Source organism: Taudactylus pleione, unplaced genomic scaffold (genome assembly GCF_031769625.1).
Source record: "Taudactylus pleione unplaced genomic scaffold, aTauple2 ptg000061l, whole genome shotgun sequence".
Classification (NCBI taxonomy): domain Eukaryota; kingdom Metazoa; phylum Chordata; class Amphibia; order Anura; family Myobatrachidae; genus Taudactylus; species Taudactylus pleione.
Window position 1 is genome coordinate 14101003 of NW_028284463.1, and position 14982 is coordinate 14115984.

At 46.4% G+C, this 14982-nt stretch overlaps 2 protein-coding genes, 1 long non-coding RNA gene and 3 other non-coding genes across 7 annotated transcripts in view; 2 read left to right on the forward strand and 4 right to left on the reverse strand.

Annotated features, from left to right (window-relative positions):
- RAB26 (RAB26, member RAS oncogene family) overlaps window positions 1-3989 on the forward strand; it is a 297863-nt gene extending 293874 nt beyond the window's left edge. The window contains exon 9 of the mRNA XM_088464774.1: window positions 534-3989. Within this exon, the coding sequence (XP_088320900.1) occupies window positions 534-636 (103 nt within the window). The 3' untranslated portion in view covers window positions 637-3989. The remainder of the gene's footprint in view (window positions 1-533) is intronic.
- LOC148535081 (uncharacterized) lies at window positions 3961-11288 on the reverse strand. Of its 2 annotated transcripts, none has more exons than XR_015876274.1 (8): window positions 11226-11288; window positions 10386-10470; window positions 10136-10198; window positions 9479-9560; window positions 9227-9291; window positions 7745-7829; window positions 7487-7555; window positions 3961-4105 (listed from the first exon to the last, which is right to left on the reverse strand). It is a non-coding gene; the product is annotated as an uncharacterized LOC148535081 (long non-coding RNA). The 2 variants fall into 2 exon arrangements; XR_015876276.1 differs by having other exon boundaries at window positions 11235-11287.
- Window positions 7623-7703, reverse strand: LOC148535082 (small nucleolar RNA SNORD60). Its single transcript, XR_015876478.1, has one exon. It is a non-coding gene; the product is annotated as a small nucleolar RNA SNORD60 (small nucleolar RNA).
- Window positions 9362-9444, reverse strand: LOC148535083 (small nucleolar RNA SNORD60). The gene has a single exon (XR_015876477.1). It is a non-coding gene; the product is annotated as a small nucleolar RNA SNORD60 (small nucleolar RNA).
- On the reverse strand, window positions 10266-10344 carry LOC148535084 (small nucleolar RNA SNORD60). Its single transcript, XR_015876479.1, has one exon. It is a non-coding gene; the product is annotated as a small nucleolar RNA SNORD60 (small nucleolar RNA).
- Window positions 11289-11547: 259 nt separating the features above from the next.
- Window positions 11548-14982, forward strand: part of TRAF7 (TNF receptor associated factor 7) — a 52156-nt gene continuing 48721 nt past the window's right edge. The window contains exon 1 of the mRNA XM_088464775.1: window positions 11548-11695. The gene's annotated coding sequence lies outside the window, so the exon portion shown is untranslated. The remainder of the gene's footprint in view (window positions 11696-14982) is intronic.

The following is a 14982-nucleotide window of genomic DNA, read 5'->3' on the forward strand; positions in this document are numbered from 1 at the left end:
TTAACAGGCTTAGCAACTGGAGTTGTGTAATGGGGCCCAATACAGCAGCAATTACACAAGAATTCAGATTGTGGGGGAGATGTACTAAGCCTTGAAAGTGACAACCAATCAGCTCCTGTTATGTTTTTTTTTTTTTTTTTATCAACAACTGATTGGTCAGTACTTTCTCTCCACATCTTCGTATATTTCCCCACACACACTTTGATTTCCCAATCCACCCATACATTGCCGATATGTTTGCTCAGAATTGGCAAACCCCATCACTACTTTTTTTTTTTTTTTTTTATTATACGACCAGCAAGAGACAGAATTGCCTCATTTATTGCGGATGTACGGGCCCCATACACGTATCCTCTTTAGAACTATAGATGTCCCAGCTCCTCATTTCTAAGCCAGGATATATGGGTGTACAAGGCTTGCGTACAAGTAACTAATGCTACATTGCCCAACTATAACTGGTAACCTATTTCACTAGGTCAGTATCCCATGAAGCCTGGGACCAAGCCACTACACCAATTCTTTGTTTTTTGCAGGGAGCTCAAACACCGGTCAATGAAGCTGCCCAACGAACCGAAATTTAAACTCCACGATTACGTCAAGAAGGAAGTAAAGGGCTCTGGCTGCTGTAAGTCCTGATCCTACAGCCGCCTGGAAACGTTACCAACCTGGTACCTGTACAGAGACTGATGAGAACATTCAGCATTTCCACTAGAGGGTGCTCCAGAGCACATCTGACAGCCCCGTGCAGTGGAAGAGCATTGTCCGTGCATGTCTGTGTTTGTATCTGTGAGGGTAGCAAATCCAATGTTTAACAAAAGGACATCTAAAATCACAAGAGCCTAGCCCTATTACACACAGTCTATGCCCTGATGTAGGACGGCCATTTGGGCCTGTTGCACGTTCCATCTTCAGAACATCCCCATTGTGAGCATGCACCAGAGTGGTTTTTACATCATCAAGCGGAGCGTCCTGCAAAGATATCTAGTGTTTCACATGTACATATTATCTGACTGATCTGAGGGAGAGGTCTGCAAGAACTTGAGAAACTCACAATGAATGTAAATACGGGGAAGTTTGCCTCACAAAATGCACTGACTCTATAATCAGGGACCAGTTGCTCATGCTTGCAAGGAATTCTCTTGGTAAGTCAGCTTAAAGCACATGTCCTGTCCATCCGCAGAAGGTTGAGTTGTCCTTTTGACCCGTGCATTTGTGGCTTTCAGCATTTTCTATTACACCATTTTGGTCAGATTACTAAACAGACAAGTTGAGCCTTGGGACAGTGTAACACACCAACTGCAGTCACATAAGCTCCTGCAGAGTACCCGTTACTTAGGCCATGGAGGCAAACATTCATCAAACAGCCCATTAAATCCTGATACGTTGTACAATATTAGACAGAGGACATGATGTGTGCAGGAGGCAGGTACCCATTCCATAGCACATGCTGATATGGCTCCAAGGCAGGCTTGCCTACCCTCCCGATTTGGCCGAGAGCCTCCCGAATTTCGGGTGCCGCTCCTGGCCCCCCGGAAAGGCAGGCAGGCAAGCAAGCCTCCCGGAAGTCTCTGACCCTCCCTACCTCCCCCCTGAAACAACTAGAAACCCCCGCGGTAGGGGGGGGCGGTGATGCGTTTCGCCCTGAATCGCGTCATCGTGGCCCCGCCCCCTGCTTCACAACACCGAAAATAATGGCATTGTGAAGGGGTGGAGCCATGATCATGCAGCCCCGCCCCCAATGAGAAACAATCTGACCAGCCCCACCCCCAATGGCCAGCCCCGCCCCCCCACTGTTATCCAACAATCAGCTCTCTCCCGGAAGGCTGGAGCTGATTGTCGGCAAGTATGCTCCAAGGCTGGCTGGATGTAGGGATAAAATAGATGCTAGCCTTCCCTACATGAACATTGGCACTAAGACCTGGTTTACACACTGCTACAGATGTTCCCAAACTGCACCATTGTAGTCCAGGTTTTAATTTATATCCATGCTTTAGCCCAGGTAGTTCTATCAAATTGCAAATATAGGGTAGGGGGAAATCGTTGCACAGGAATATATATCATTACTAGTACCACTATTAAAATGCTACATATGAAAATGTAAGGTATACAGGTACTGGTGGTGCTCACAAGCGTTAAAAGAAAAAAGGGAAAGAAACTGTTTAGTGAACTAAAATGGGGCAATAAAATGTGTTCCCTAAAATCTAACTTTTATTCATTCTAAAAAATTGGGTCAAATATATCATTTCACCCAATTAATACACACAAATATACAGTATATAACAAAAGTAATTCCACAAATATCAATAAAATAACAAAAATATGTAATACTGCATGTATCCTTAGCAGACTAGATTATCTAATTTTGACTCAGTCACATTGACTAGCATTATTATGCTCATACAATTAGAGAACAATTAATATTTTGCCATTAAAAGGGAGGATATGAAATCAAATATATTACAATAAGACTTCAAATAATACCATAAAATGCAAGTTTGTACCAATCATTTCATTGTTTCATGATTTGTGGATATAAATATGGAAGGTCAGGACAGAGCTACTTCTCATTCTACTGCATATAATATTTGTGGAATTACTTTCATACATATTTTGCTACATGTGTATTAATTGGGTGATGTGATGCTATATTTGACCAATTTTTTTTTTAATTAATAAGTTAGATTTTAGGGAACACATTTTCCTGCCCCCTTTTCTGACTTAGTGCTCAAAGAGTTTCTTTTTTGGTTTTATCATGTTGACTGAGGTACTAAATTAAGTTACCTGTGCTCACGCATGGATATTATTAACACAAGGACTGTAACGCTGGAGTTTGGGAACCTCTACACTACCATAACCATGCCAGTATTCATCCTCAACTCTTACTGAGGACAGGGGCACTGCAAGACTTTCCTACAGTGAGAGGCACATTTTCAGACCCCCCTCCTAAAGAAAATATACTGAGCAGGAGACTACTTCTCAGGGGACAGGTTGAGAATTAATTTCAAAAACAGACAGTGAAAAATGGAGGAAATCTTTGGGGCATATTCAATTAGCCACGATAATCTCACCACCGATGACGGAATCTAGTTACCGCCTACATTGTGTGTTTTGGACGCGGATACTTGTGGGGCAAGCCCCCGCTATTCATCCTTTTCAATTGCAAAGGACGCAAAGACTGAACCTGGCAAAAAGTGCTGCCAGATTTGGGGAAAATCAGCCCGACACTCCCCAAAAGATGCACTAACATTGGGGATCAATGTAGATGCCCCCGAATAGCCCTACTGAAGGTATTTGGGGTACTTAAATGCTCTCAATAGCATGTTTGCACAAGTGGTGAAGAATAGCATTTAGCAGTTTGAGGGGAAAAAAAAAAAAAGCCCCAGCAAGTTTGTGGTACATGAAAATGGGTGCTAGCATACTTACACATCGCAAAACTGAAGTTTTAGAAACAAACCTTCAGCAAGTACCTGCAATAAAAAAATGCCTCCCCCATACTTGCAGACCCTCCAGAAGCTTATTTCACTAGATAAAGTTTGTACCCCAAGTTTGGACTTATCCAAAGTCATTTTTTTTTTTTTTAAGGATTTGACAGTTATGCTTTGGAGGTTGTCCCAAGGGGGCCGAGAGGTTTCCTGATGTTTGTGCCTCAAAAATGCAATTCTGCATTTTTTTTTTTTACCACCTATTTGTAGGCGAATCTTACATATTACATTGCGTTTTCATGTAGGCTAAAACTATTTGGAATTGAATATGGCAATAACTTTCCACCTGGCAAAAAGACATAGCCCGCGATACTTTCACAGAAAACCGCTTTTCGCGTCTAATTGAATATAGCCCTAAATAGGCAACACCAAGCCTTCATGTAAGCATTCGGACTACTATACCTGCTCGCTGCCCTATTGTGCTAGCATTTTAAATATTGTTTCATGTATTATTTTGTAAGACATTCAAAGAATAAAATTGTTGTGCTTAAATGACGTAGAGTCTTTATTCAGATTTAACACCACCATGCAAGTTGCAGTATTCCAACAGCTCATTTCCTCTTCTTGTCCCATAATCAACTGTTCCGCTTGTAAGCAGCCGTTCCTCAGCAGGCTCCTCCAGCCTAGGACAAGAGAGGAGATCAATTAAGACCCGGTGCCCTCCACACCCCTTACTGTGCAGCAAAACAGTTTCACATACCAGGGACAGACCGGAAGCCAGCTTGTATGCAAGTGTACGCATTAAATTTAAGACCATTAAATTGCTCTAAGCACAGTGGGTAATACAAGAATCACATATTCTGGGACATGCAAGTTCAGTCTTTTCTGCTTTAGGTAATCTTACTCTACACACTTAGAAGTTTCTGGGGAGTCCAGCGGTGTAGGTGCAGCCAGCAGTTCCAGTTTATACTGTAAAGCAGAGGCTCCCAAACTTTGCCATTACAGGCCAGGTTTTAAGGATATCCATACTTTCACAGGTGACTTTAGTACCACAGGCAATTTGGTTTAACCATCTGAACCAAAGCATGTAGAGCCTTAAAACCTGAACTGTAAGGGCAGTTTGTGAAACTCAACAGTAGAGGAACGCAGCTCCAACCTTTGGAGGTACTCCGGTGAGGGTTTCCTTTTATAGCAAGTCTGCCCTGACAAGGCCACCATATGCAATTCTCTGATCATTATACAGTGCAAGAGACTTGTGGGTCCATTTACTATGCTGTTAGGAGATAATGTGAACAGAGGTAAGGTACCAGCCAATCAGCTCCAACTACCATGTCATCACAGGCTGTGGTTGAAAAATGGCAGTAAGGAGCTGATTGCTTAGTACTTTCTCACAGTTCACTTTATCTAACACCGCTTAGTAAATAGACCTTGATGTTGCTCCATGCCAATGTTACCTAATGTTTAGAAGCGTTTGACATGAATTAGGCCAAGGGATGCTGAAAATGCATCCCTACTCTGCCAGTTTATAAAAGGTGTGGCTAAACAGCCTGAACCATGCAGCCCATGTTTTCAGGAAAGCACCCAAGCCAACATGCTTAAAGTGTGTACAAGTATTGGTTTGGACAAGTATTTGGATTTAGTGGTGGGAGGTAAGGGTAAAATGGATTACGTTATGCCTTCATACTAGAAACAAACTGAGGAGCTGCCACCTATTTGATATTCCATGTGTAATTTACAAAGCAATGATGATGATCACCAGCTTTAAGGGCAAATCCAAAATGTCTGCAGTGTAGAAGAGCCTCAGACAGGGCAGATTAGTCACACTTAGTGCTCAGGTGTCAGAATGTGTTAATATATCGGTGGCTCCAACTGCAACATTCAGCCCATGACCCTGACCAGACAGGCTGCCCATTACCCTTCAGCATGTGTGACATGAGCAGGAAAGTACTGACCAGGACACCATTCCTGAGAGGGGCAAATCAAATGTTTGCACAGTAGCTATTTATTCATAGAGCACCCTATGGAACAAATCCATTTTCGCTGTTCAAGCACAATAGCCGCTAGCAATTTCTGCTTCATCCTCGGGAGGCTGCGAGCCAAGATGTGCATTAAGCCTGTTGGGGGGCACTAACCAGGACTTCAGATGGGTTTAGCCATTTAACATGGCTAAACCTGGTCTAATAGGGGATTAAGATGGTAATAATGAGCACCCATAATTATTAAATGGCAACTCTGGGTGCCCATCAATCGCCATCCACACAATTTAATAGATGAAATGGTTGTGAGAGTGGCGATAGTTTACTGGTCCCCCGTACAGCACCAATATACTTTAAAGCAGCAATTTACAAGGCTGAGCCATCAAGACTGGGGATTAGGTCACTGCTCACAATCTGGATTTTATACTGGACAGCAAGGACCACAATGCACAATGATCCAGCCATATTGCAGTAGGACAAAGGTACTTTTGTGAGTATCTGAGGGCTTCAAACCTTTGTCTACCTATGGTAGCAGCCATTCCAGGGGGTGAAGACATAATGAGATCAGGAAGATTTACAATAAGGCAACCACCACTAACTCACTAGTGACATGTCTTCTACATGCAGAAGTCACACAATGGCTGCCAACACAATCTATGAATGTCAGAATAGACATACTGTTAACGGTACCAGAGACTACAATAGGCCATGTTACAACACAAAAGGTTACCCTAAAGCTGGCCACACACTAGACCAACTTACATCCAACCAGCCAACTTGTTGATTGGTTGGAACGAAAATCTAATAAGGAATGAAAGCAAATACCTATCAGCAATTTGCTCCCAAACGCCGGAAAATTAACAAAAACTGTTTGATCTAAACAATTTGTTGAAACTTGTCTGACGACCATTTTCATCTGTTTTCTGGCATTTAGGAGCAAATTGCTGATCATTTACTCCTATTCCTTACCAGATTTTCATTCCAACCAATCAACAAGTTGGCTGGTTGGATGTAAGTTGGTCTAGTGTGTGGCCAGTCTTATGGTGCATACACACGATCAGATTTTTTCTTCAGATATGGACGATAACGATTTAAAAATCGTTCAGTCGTTCATATCTGATGAAAAATCGTTCATATCTGACATGCCTGAACGATGGACGATCAACGATGCGCGTTCCCGTTTGTCAGATAACGATATCTGACATCTGATGGGTTTGCAGTCAGACTTGGACGATTCCATTCATTTTAATGCAGTTAAAAATCGTCCAAATCGTTCATCTGACTAATCTGACCGTGTGTACGCTCCATTAGAATTGCCTCTTCATTCAGATAAAAAGGCATCTGAAAACTTGCATACTCAAACTTTCAATTGGAATGATCACCCATGCACCCCCAAGCTCAGTGTCGCAATTTCTATGCTTCAATAAAATCAAACATCCATCCATGTATAAAAGTCACACGTTTGGCTCCTGCTAAATAGCTGTACAAGCCGCTGTGCTACATGGGGTATGCAGTCAGAGCACTGTCCTGTGCCACATGCAAGTGGTGCCCTTCTAGTAATACATCTCCCATCTAATCCCAGTAAGGTACTAGGGATGGGACTATTATTGTGCCACTATTATGCTTCCTGCTTCGCCTCTTTACCAAGGTGGAGCAGGAAGCTATAAAGAGGAGGAGATCTCTTCATCTGCCGGAACATGGGAGTGAAAACTCCCCCCTCCAGCAATCCCCACTAGAGACCACAGCACATGTCTCACTCCCGGCTGGCTTCACTGAGCATACGCAGGATATCGTGACACCTCGCGTGCAGCTCCGGAGCCAGCAGGGACAGCGCTGTCCCTGCTGTGGGGATAGGGCATAGTCAGCTGCAGCCGTGGATATCAATGGCTGCAGCAGGCAGAAGTCAGGCAAACTAACCGTTCATACATAGCAGTGCCCCTGTCAATTACCACCCAGCCCCGCTAATATAGGGAGAAGCGGTAGCAGTGCACATAACATTAACCGCTGAAGTGGCATCAGTGCACATCTGCCCCCTAGGAGAGCCAGCTGTTCGTTTAAGGGCTTCCACATCATCCCTTTATTACTTACCATGCTCCTTTAGCTCCTGGACAGCGTGCTGCAGTCACTTACAGGATTACAGTCTGCCCCAGGTCACACCTATGAGGAAACAGGTCAGCTTTAGAATATAGCTAGCACACAGATGCTGTAATCCCCCCTTACACTGCTGCCTCAGCCTAATGAGTAAAATCAGGAAGCTGTTCTTAGTCTCATACGAGGTGTCAGAATTTTAGGTACATCACAGGCAGCTCCAATACAAGCCCCAATACCAAGGAAAAGCACACTTACTGCTCAAGAAGGATCCATGGCGTCACCAGAAGGATCCGCACTGCTTACACACGAGTGCCCGACTCCAGATATGGGCATGTTCCACCTGAGGAGCAAACAGACTGTAACCAACATACACAGCACTGCCTCATGTTCTGGTTCCATCATAATGATCAGCTTAGCGCAGAAGAGAGCGGACTTGGGGCAATGCAGGATACATGCTGGGAGTCGAAAGCAAAAGACAGTCATGGATCTCGTTATATTATACGGTTTGATTAATGTATAGTAGCGTTCCCGCTAGGCTATTTTAGCGGGGCGCGGCACCCTGCCTTCTTTCTGGAAGGCAAAAAGCGCCCTGCCCTCCAGAAGGAGGGCAAAAATCACCCTGCCCTTACAGCCTGCGGGAACCATCTTCACCCACGGGTTGCAGTATCCCGCAGGTGAAGCAATGTGTGGTGACCCGTTACCGCCGGAGAATAGACGCCGGGCGCATGCGCCCGGCATCTATTCTCCGCTCCGTCTGCAGGGCTTGGGGGCTGCCCGGCGTGTCCGTAAGTGCCAGGCACGCCCACAAGAGTGACGAAAAGGGGATGCGTGTTATAGATACACCCCCTTTTCGATAACCACGCCCCCTTCTCGGTTGCACGCCTTCGGAGAGCACGGACATGCCCTCTCTAGCTCCGGCGCCCTGCCTCGCACCGGAGCTAGAGGGAACACTATGTATAGTAGACAAAGTTTAATGCCATTTGCTTAACATGAAGCAATTCTGCATTAATAGGAAGACCATATATGAAAACAGCCGAACTTTTAAGGCAACAAAAGCTGCAATACATTTCTGTCATTAGACAGAATTCTGTAACTGCCCCATTAGTTTAGAACTACAAGTCCCAATAAATAGTAACAAAGGGGGGTAGATTACCAGGCAATATAGGGAGAGGTATCGGCACCATCTACAAGATAGCAGCGCCAATGTGCTGGGCTATGTATGAACAGTCAGTGGCACTGACCATTCCAGCAGTTACAGCTGTCATTGCCCTATAACCACAGCAGGGATAGCACTGTCCCCGCAGGCTCCGGGAAAGTGCTCGAGACCTTGCAATACTTACAAGTTCCTGCGCATGCCCAGTGGAGCCAACCAGGAAGGGAGACTCAGCAAATCTGTACCAGGCTGATAAACTCTGCTCAGGCAAGGGGCACCGGAGGGGGTAGGGGAAGTTTTCAATCCCCCACTCCGGCAGATGAGATGTTCATACATCTCATCAATAGCACTTCTTGCTTCACCTCAGCCACGCTAATCCATTTACCCCAAAGTCCTGAGATACAGGATCAGTAATAGTGTAGTAGCACTTCCATCACTATCAGGATCTGTACAAGCCCCTATGCTAGTATATTTTCAGTCATACAAGCCATCACTGACATTTATACACTTTGCACCTTTCTGGAATGAAAGATGTCACTAATGAAGCAGATACATTCCTAAATTCTGTATAATCCATTACTTACCACATTCCTTTAGCCCCAGAACTGCAGACATCACTTACAGGATCAGAGCCTGCACCAGGTCACACCTATGAGGAAACAGGTCAGGTTTAGCATAGAGTGAACACATAGCGGACACTGTACTCTCCCTTTACACAGCTGCCTCAGCCTAATTAGTATAATCAAGAAGCTGTTCTTACAGTCTCATACGAGGTGTCAGAATTTTAGGTACATCACAGGCAGCTCCAATGCCAACGCAAGGCGGAGCACACTTACTGCTCAGATAGGATCCATGGGGTCACCGGAAGGGTCCGCACTGCTTACATACTGAATAACTCCAGATATAGGCATGCGCCACCTGAGGAGGAAACAGACCTTTAAGCAAAACAGCACTGCCACACATCCTGGTTCTATCATAGCCATCAGCTTAGCACAGCAGAGACCAGACTGGGGGCAATACATACTGGGAGTCTTGAATGGAAAGCAAGGGACATTCACAGGTCTTGTTACATTAAACAATCATGTGATCAAATGTACAGTTGACAAAGTTTAATGCCATTGGCTTACAAACAGTAAGGACTATAGGACTTGTAAGCAGCCACAGTCCCATAATAAGATCACACTATATGAACAGCTCAACTTTTAATTAAGGCATTGGAAGTTGCAATACTACATATCCTGCAGTAGACACGATTATGTAATTGCCCCATTGGTCTAGAACTAAAAGACCCAAAAAGCAGTAACAGGGTCCTGAGATACAGGATCAGTAATAGTGTAGTAGCACTTCTATTAGAATCTGTACGAGACCCTATGCTAGTCTGTATTTTCAGTCACACAAGCTGTCGTTTAAACACTTTGGTGACATTTTACATTCCAGAAAGGTATCTGGAAGCATAGCACTGTTCCTGTTATTCTGCATAATCCATTACTTACCATGTTCCTGGACAGCACGCTGCAGTCATCACTTACAGGATCGGAGTCAGCACCAGGTTACACCTACAAGGAGACAGGCCATGCTTAGTGTGCAGCCAGCCCAACAGCAGACCCTGTACTTATTATACAGCTGCCTCAGCCCAAAGAGCAAAATCATTGATTTTTTTGGTCTCATACGAGGTGTCAGAATTTTAGGTACATCACAGGCAGCACCAATACTAGCCAACGCCAAGGGGGGGGGCACACTTACTGCTCAAAGAGGATCCGCTGCATCACCAAGGGGGTCCACACATCCTATACACAAGTGCACGGCTCCAGATATAGGTATGTCCCACCTAAGGAGGAAAACAATAATTACAATAACCAACATACACAGCACTGACATGTTCTGGTTCCATCATACTAGTAGTGAGCATCTTAGTGCATCAGAGAGCAGCCCTGGGGTTCAGAGGAACATGCACTCACTGTAGGGGGATCAAATGGATATTTTATAGCTGTTCCTCATGTGACATAATATATACAGTCAACACACAACAGAGAGCTCTGCTGCATTCCCAGTAACCCACAGGGACAGCGCTGCATTCCCAGTAACCCACAGGGACAGCGCTGCATTCCCAGTAACCCACAGGGACAGCGCTGCATTCCCAGTAACCCACAGGGACAGCGCTGCATTCCCAGTAACCCACAGGGACAGCGCTGCATTCCCAGTAACCCACAGGGACAGCGCTGCATTCCCAGTAACCCACAGGGACAGCGCTGCATTCCCAGTAACCCACAGGGACAGCGCTGCATTCCCAGTAACCCACAGGGACAGCGCTGCATTCCCAGTAACCCACAGGGACAGGACTGACTATCAGTCACCGAAGTAACTTTACAGTGAATGAAGCAGGAATCACCCCTCTTGTGGCACTACAAGTCACAGCAACACATCTACAGCACTAGGCTCGACCATGCGGTGCCAATAAATAATCATCATGATGGACCTGACAGAGATACAGGATAATAACCCAGCAGAGCAATAACCCGCATGATCACATCACACAGAAGCTTTATTGCCGCAGTTATCTTGTTATGGTAACAGCTATCTCACCCTAATTACCAGATCACTGCCAAGTGCCAGGCCCAGGAGAGAGAGAGAGAGGACGCCGCGCCGCACCCACATTATATAACCCTATAATGCCGCGCTCCTATTGGAGCACACACCCTCGTGGGATCAGTGGAGCCAATCACAGGCTGCTACTCTCCTCCTACCAATTCCGCGCAATTAGGTGAACGCCCGGCGCCCCGCCCCGTGATGACGGCAGGTGATTGGCATTGGGGTTAATGGTGTCAGATGATTGGCTGGGGGCCGCAAGCAGCAAGGGGCTGCTGGGAGATGTAGTTTTGCTATGTGAGAAGTGCAGGCAGCGGGAAGGCACACGTGGCGTCAGATATACTACAAGGACCAGCATGCCGTGTGGCGGCGGCGGGGATATCCCGGAATGTGGCTACGCCGGGGGAGGGCCTGGGTGCTGTTACAGAGGAAGCCGGAAACCGGCATGTCTGATGTCTGCGTTCTTGGTGAGTGTATAACGGGGGACAGCTGCGGCCGGGTACTGCTCATATCGCGTCTGTCTGTCACACGGCGTCACCGGCGCTCCTATACCCGAGTGCTGCCCTCTCTGTCATCACCGAGTGTAACAGTACGGCGCTGTGTATATCATCACCGAGTGTGGCAGTACAGCGCCGTGTATCACGAAGTATAGCAGTGCCGTGTATGCTGTCGCAGAGTGTAGCAGTACAGTGTATACCACCGAGTTACTGTACTGCGCTGTGTATATCATTACTGAGTATAGCAGTACAGTGCTGTGTATATCACCGGTCAGAACAGTAAATGGCCCCGCATATCATCACTGTGTATACCATCACAGAGTATAGCAGTACGGTGCCGAGTATAGCAGTACGGTGCCGAGTATACCATTGCAGAGTATAGCAGTACGGTGCCGTGTATACCATCACAGAGTTTAGCAGTACGGTGCCGTGTATACCATCACCGAGTAGAACCGTGCCGTGCCGTGTATACCATCACAGAGTATAGCAGTACAGTGTATACCATCACCGAGTAGAACCGTGCCGTGTATACCATCACAGAGTGTAGCAGTACAGCGCCGTGTATACCATCACAGAGTGTAGCAGTACAGCGCCGTGTATACCATCACAGAGTGTAGCAGTACAGCGCCGTGTATACCATCACAGAGTGTAGCAGTACAGCGCCGTGTATACCATCACAGAGTGTAGCAGTACAGCGCCCTGTATACCATCACAGAGTATAGCAGTACCGTGCCGTGTATACCATCACAGAGTATGGCAGTACCGTGCCGTGTATACCATCACAGAGTATAGCAGTACGGTGCCGAGTATACCATCACAGAGTATAGCAGTACGGTGCCGAGTATACCATCACAGAGTATAGCAGTACCGTGCCGTGTAGACCATCACAGAGTATAGCAGTACGGTGCCGAGTATACCATCACAGAGTATAGCAGTACGGTGCCGAGTATACCATCGCAGAGTATAGCAGTACGGTGCCGTGTATACCATCACAGAGTTTAGCAGTACGGTGCCGTGTATACCATCACCGAGTAGAACCGTGCCGTGCCGTGTATACCATCACAGAGTATAGCAGTACAGTGTATACCATCACCGAGTAGAACCGTGCCGTGTATACCATCACAGAGTGTAGCAGTACAGCGCCGTGTATACCATCACAGAGTGTAGCAGTACAGCGCCGTGTATACCATCACAGAGTGTAGCAGTACAGCGCCGTGTATACCATCACAGAGTGTAGCAGTACAGCGCCGTGTATACCATCACAGAGTGTAGCAGTACAGCGCCGTGTATACCATCACAGAGTGTAGCAGTACAGCGCCGTGTATACCATCACAGAGTGTAGCAGTACAGCGCCGTGTATACCATCACAGAGTGTGGCAGTACCGTGCCGTGTATACCATCACAGAGTATGGCAGTACCGTGCCGTGTATACCATCACAGAGTATGGCAGTACCGTGCCGTGTATACCATCACAGAGTATGGCAGTACGGTGCCGTGTATACCATCGCAGAGTATAGCAGTACGGTGCCGAGTATACCATCGCAGAGTATAGCAGTACGGTGCCGTGTATACCATCACAGAGTTTAGCAGTACGGTGCCGTGTATACCATCACCGAGTAGAACCGTGCCGTGCCGTGTATACCATCACAGAGTATAGCAGTACAGTGTATACCATCACCGAGTAGAACCGTGCCGTGTACACCATCACAGAGTGTAGCAGTACAGCGCCGTGTACACCATCACAGAGTGTAGCAGTACAGCGCCGTGTACACCATCACAGAGTGTAGCAGTACAGCGCCGTGTACACCATCACAGAGTGTAGCAGTACAGCGCCGTGTACACCATCACAGAGTGTAGCAGTACAGCGCCGTGTCTACCATCACCGAGTGTAACAGTACGGCGCTGTGTATATAATCACCCGAGTGTGGCAGTACGGCGCCGTGTATGCTGTCGCAGAGTATAGCCTTACAGTGCCGTGTATATCGTCACTGAGTATAGCACCACAGTGTATACCACCGAGTTACTGTACGGCGTTGTGTATATCATTACTGAGTATAGCAGTACTGTTTTGTGTATATCAACGGACTGAACAGTACAGAGCTCTGCATATCACTCTGTATACCATCACAGAGTATAGCAGTACGATGCCGTGTATACCATCACAGAGTATAGCAGTACGGTGCCGAGTATACCATCACAGAGTATAGCAGTACGGTGCCGAGTATACCATCGCAGAGTATAGCAGTACGGTGCCGAGTATACCATCGCAGAGTATAGCAGTACGGTGCCGTGTATACCATCACAGAGTTTAGCAGTACGATGCCGTGTATATCATCACCGAGTAGAACCGTGCCGTGCCGTGTATACCATCACAGAGTATAGCAGTACAGTGTATACCATCACCGAGTAGAACCGTGCCGTGTCTACCATCACAGAGTGTAGCAGTACAGCGCCGTGTCTACCATCACAGAGTGTAGCAGTACAGCGCCGTGTCTACCATCACAGAGTATAGCAGTACAGTGCCGTGCATACCATCACAAAGTATAGCAGTACAGTGCCGTGCATACCATCACAGAGTATAGCAGTACAGTGCATACCATCACAGAGTATAGCAGTACAGTGCATACCATCACAGAGTATAGCAGTACAGTGCATACCATCACAGAGTATAGCAGTACAGTGCATACCATCACAGAGTATAGCAGTACAGTGCATACCATCACAGAGTATAGCAGTACAGTGCATACCATCACAGAGTATAGCAGTACAGTGCATACCATCACAGAGTATAGCAGTACAGTGCATACCATCACAGAGTATAGCAGTACAGTGCATACCATCACAGAGTATAGCAGTACAGTGCATACCATCACAGAGTATAGCAGTACAGTGCATACCATCACAGAGTATAGCAGTACAGTGCCGTGCATACCATCACAGAGTGTAGCAGTACAGCGCCGTGCCTACCATCACAGAGTGTAACAGTACGGCGCCGTGTATATCATCACCGAGTGTGGCAGTACGGCGCCGTGTATGCTGTCGCAGAGTATAGCCTTACAGTGCCGTGTATATCGTCACTGAGTATAGCACCACAGTGTATACCACCGAGTTACTGTACGGCGTTGTGTATATCATTACTGAGTATAGCAGTACTGTTTTGTGTATATCAACGGACTGAACAGTACAGAGCTCTGCATATCACTCTGTATACCATCACAGAGTATAGCAGTACAGTGCCGTGTATACCATCACAGAGT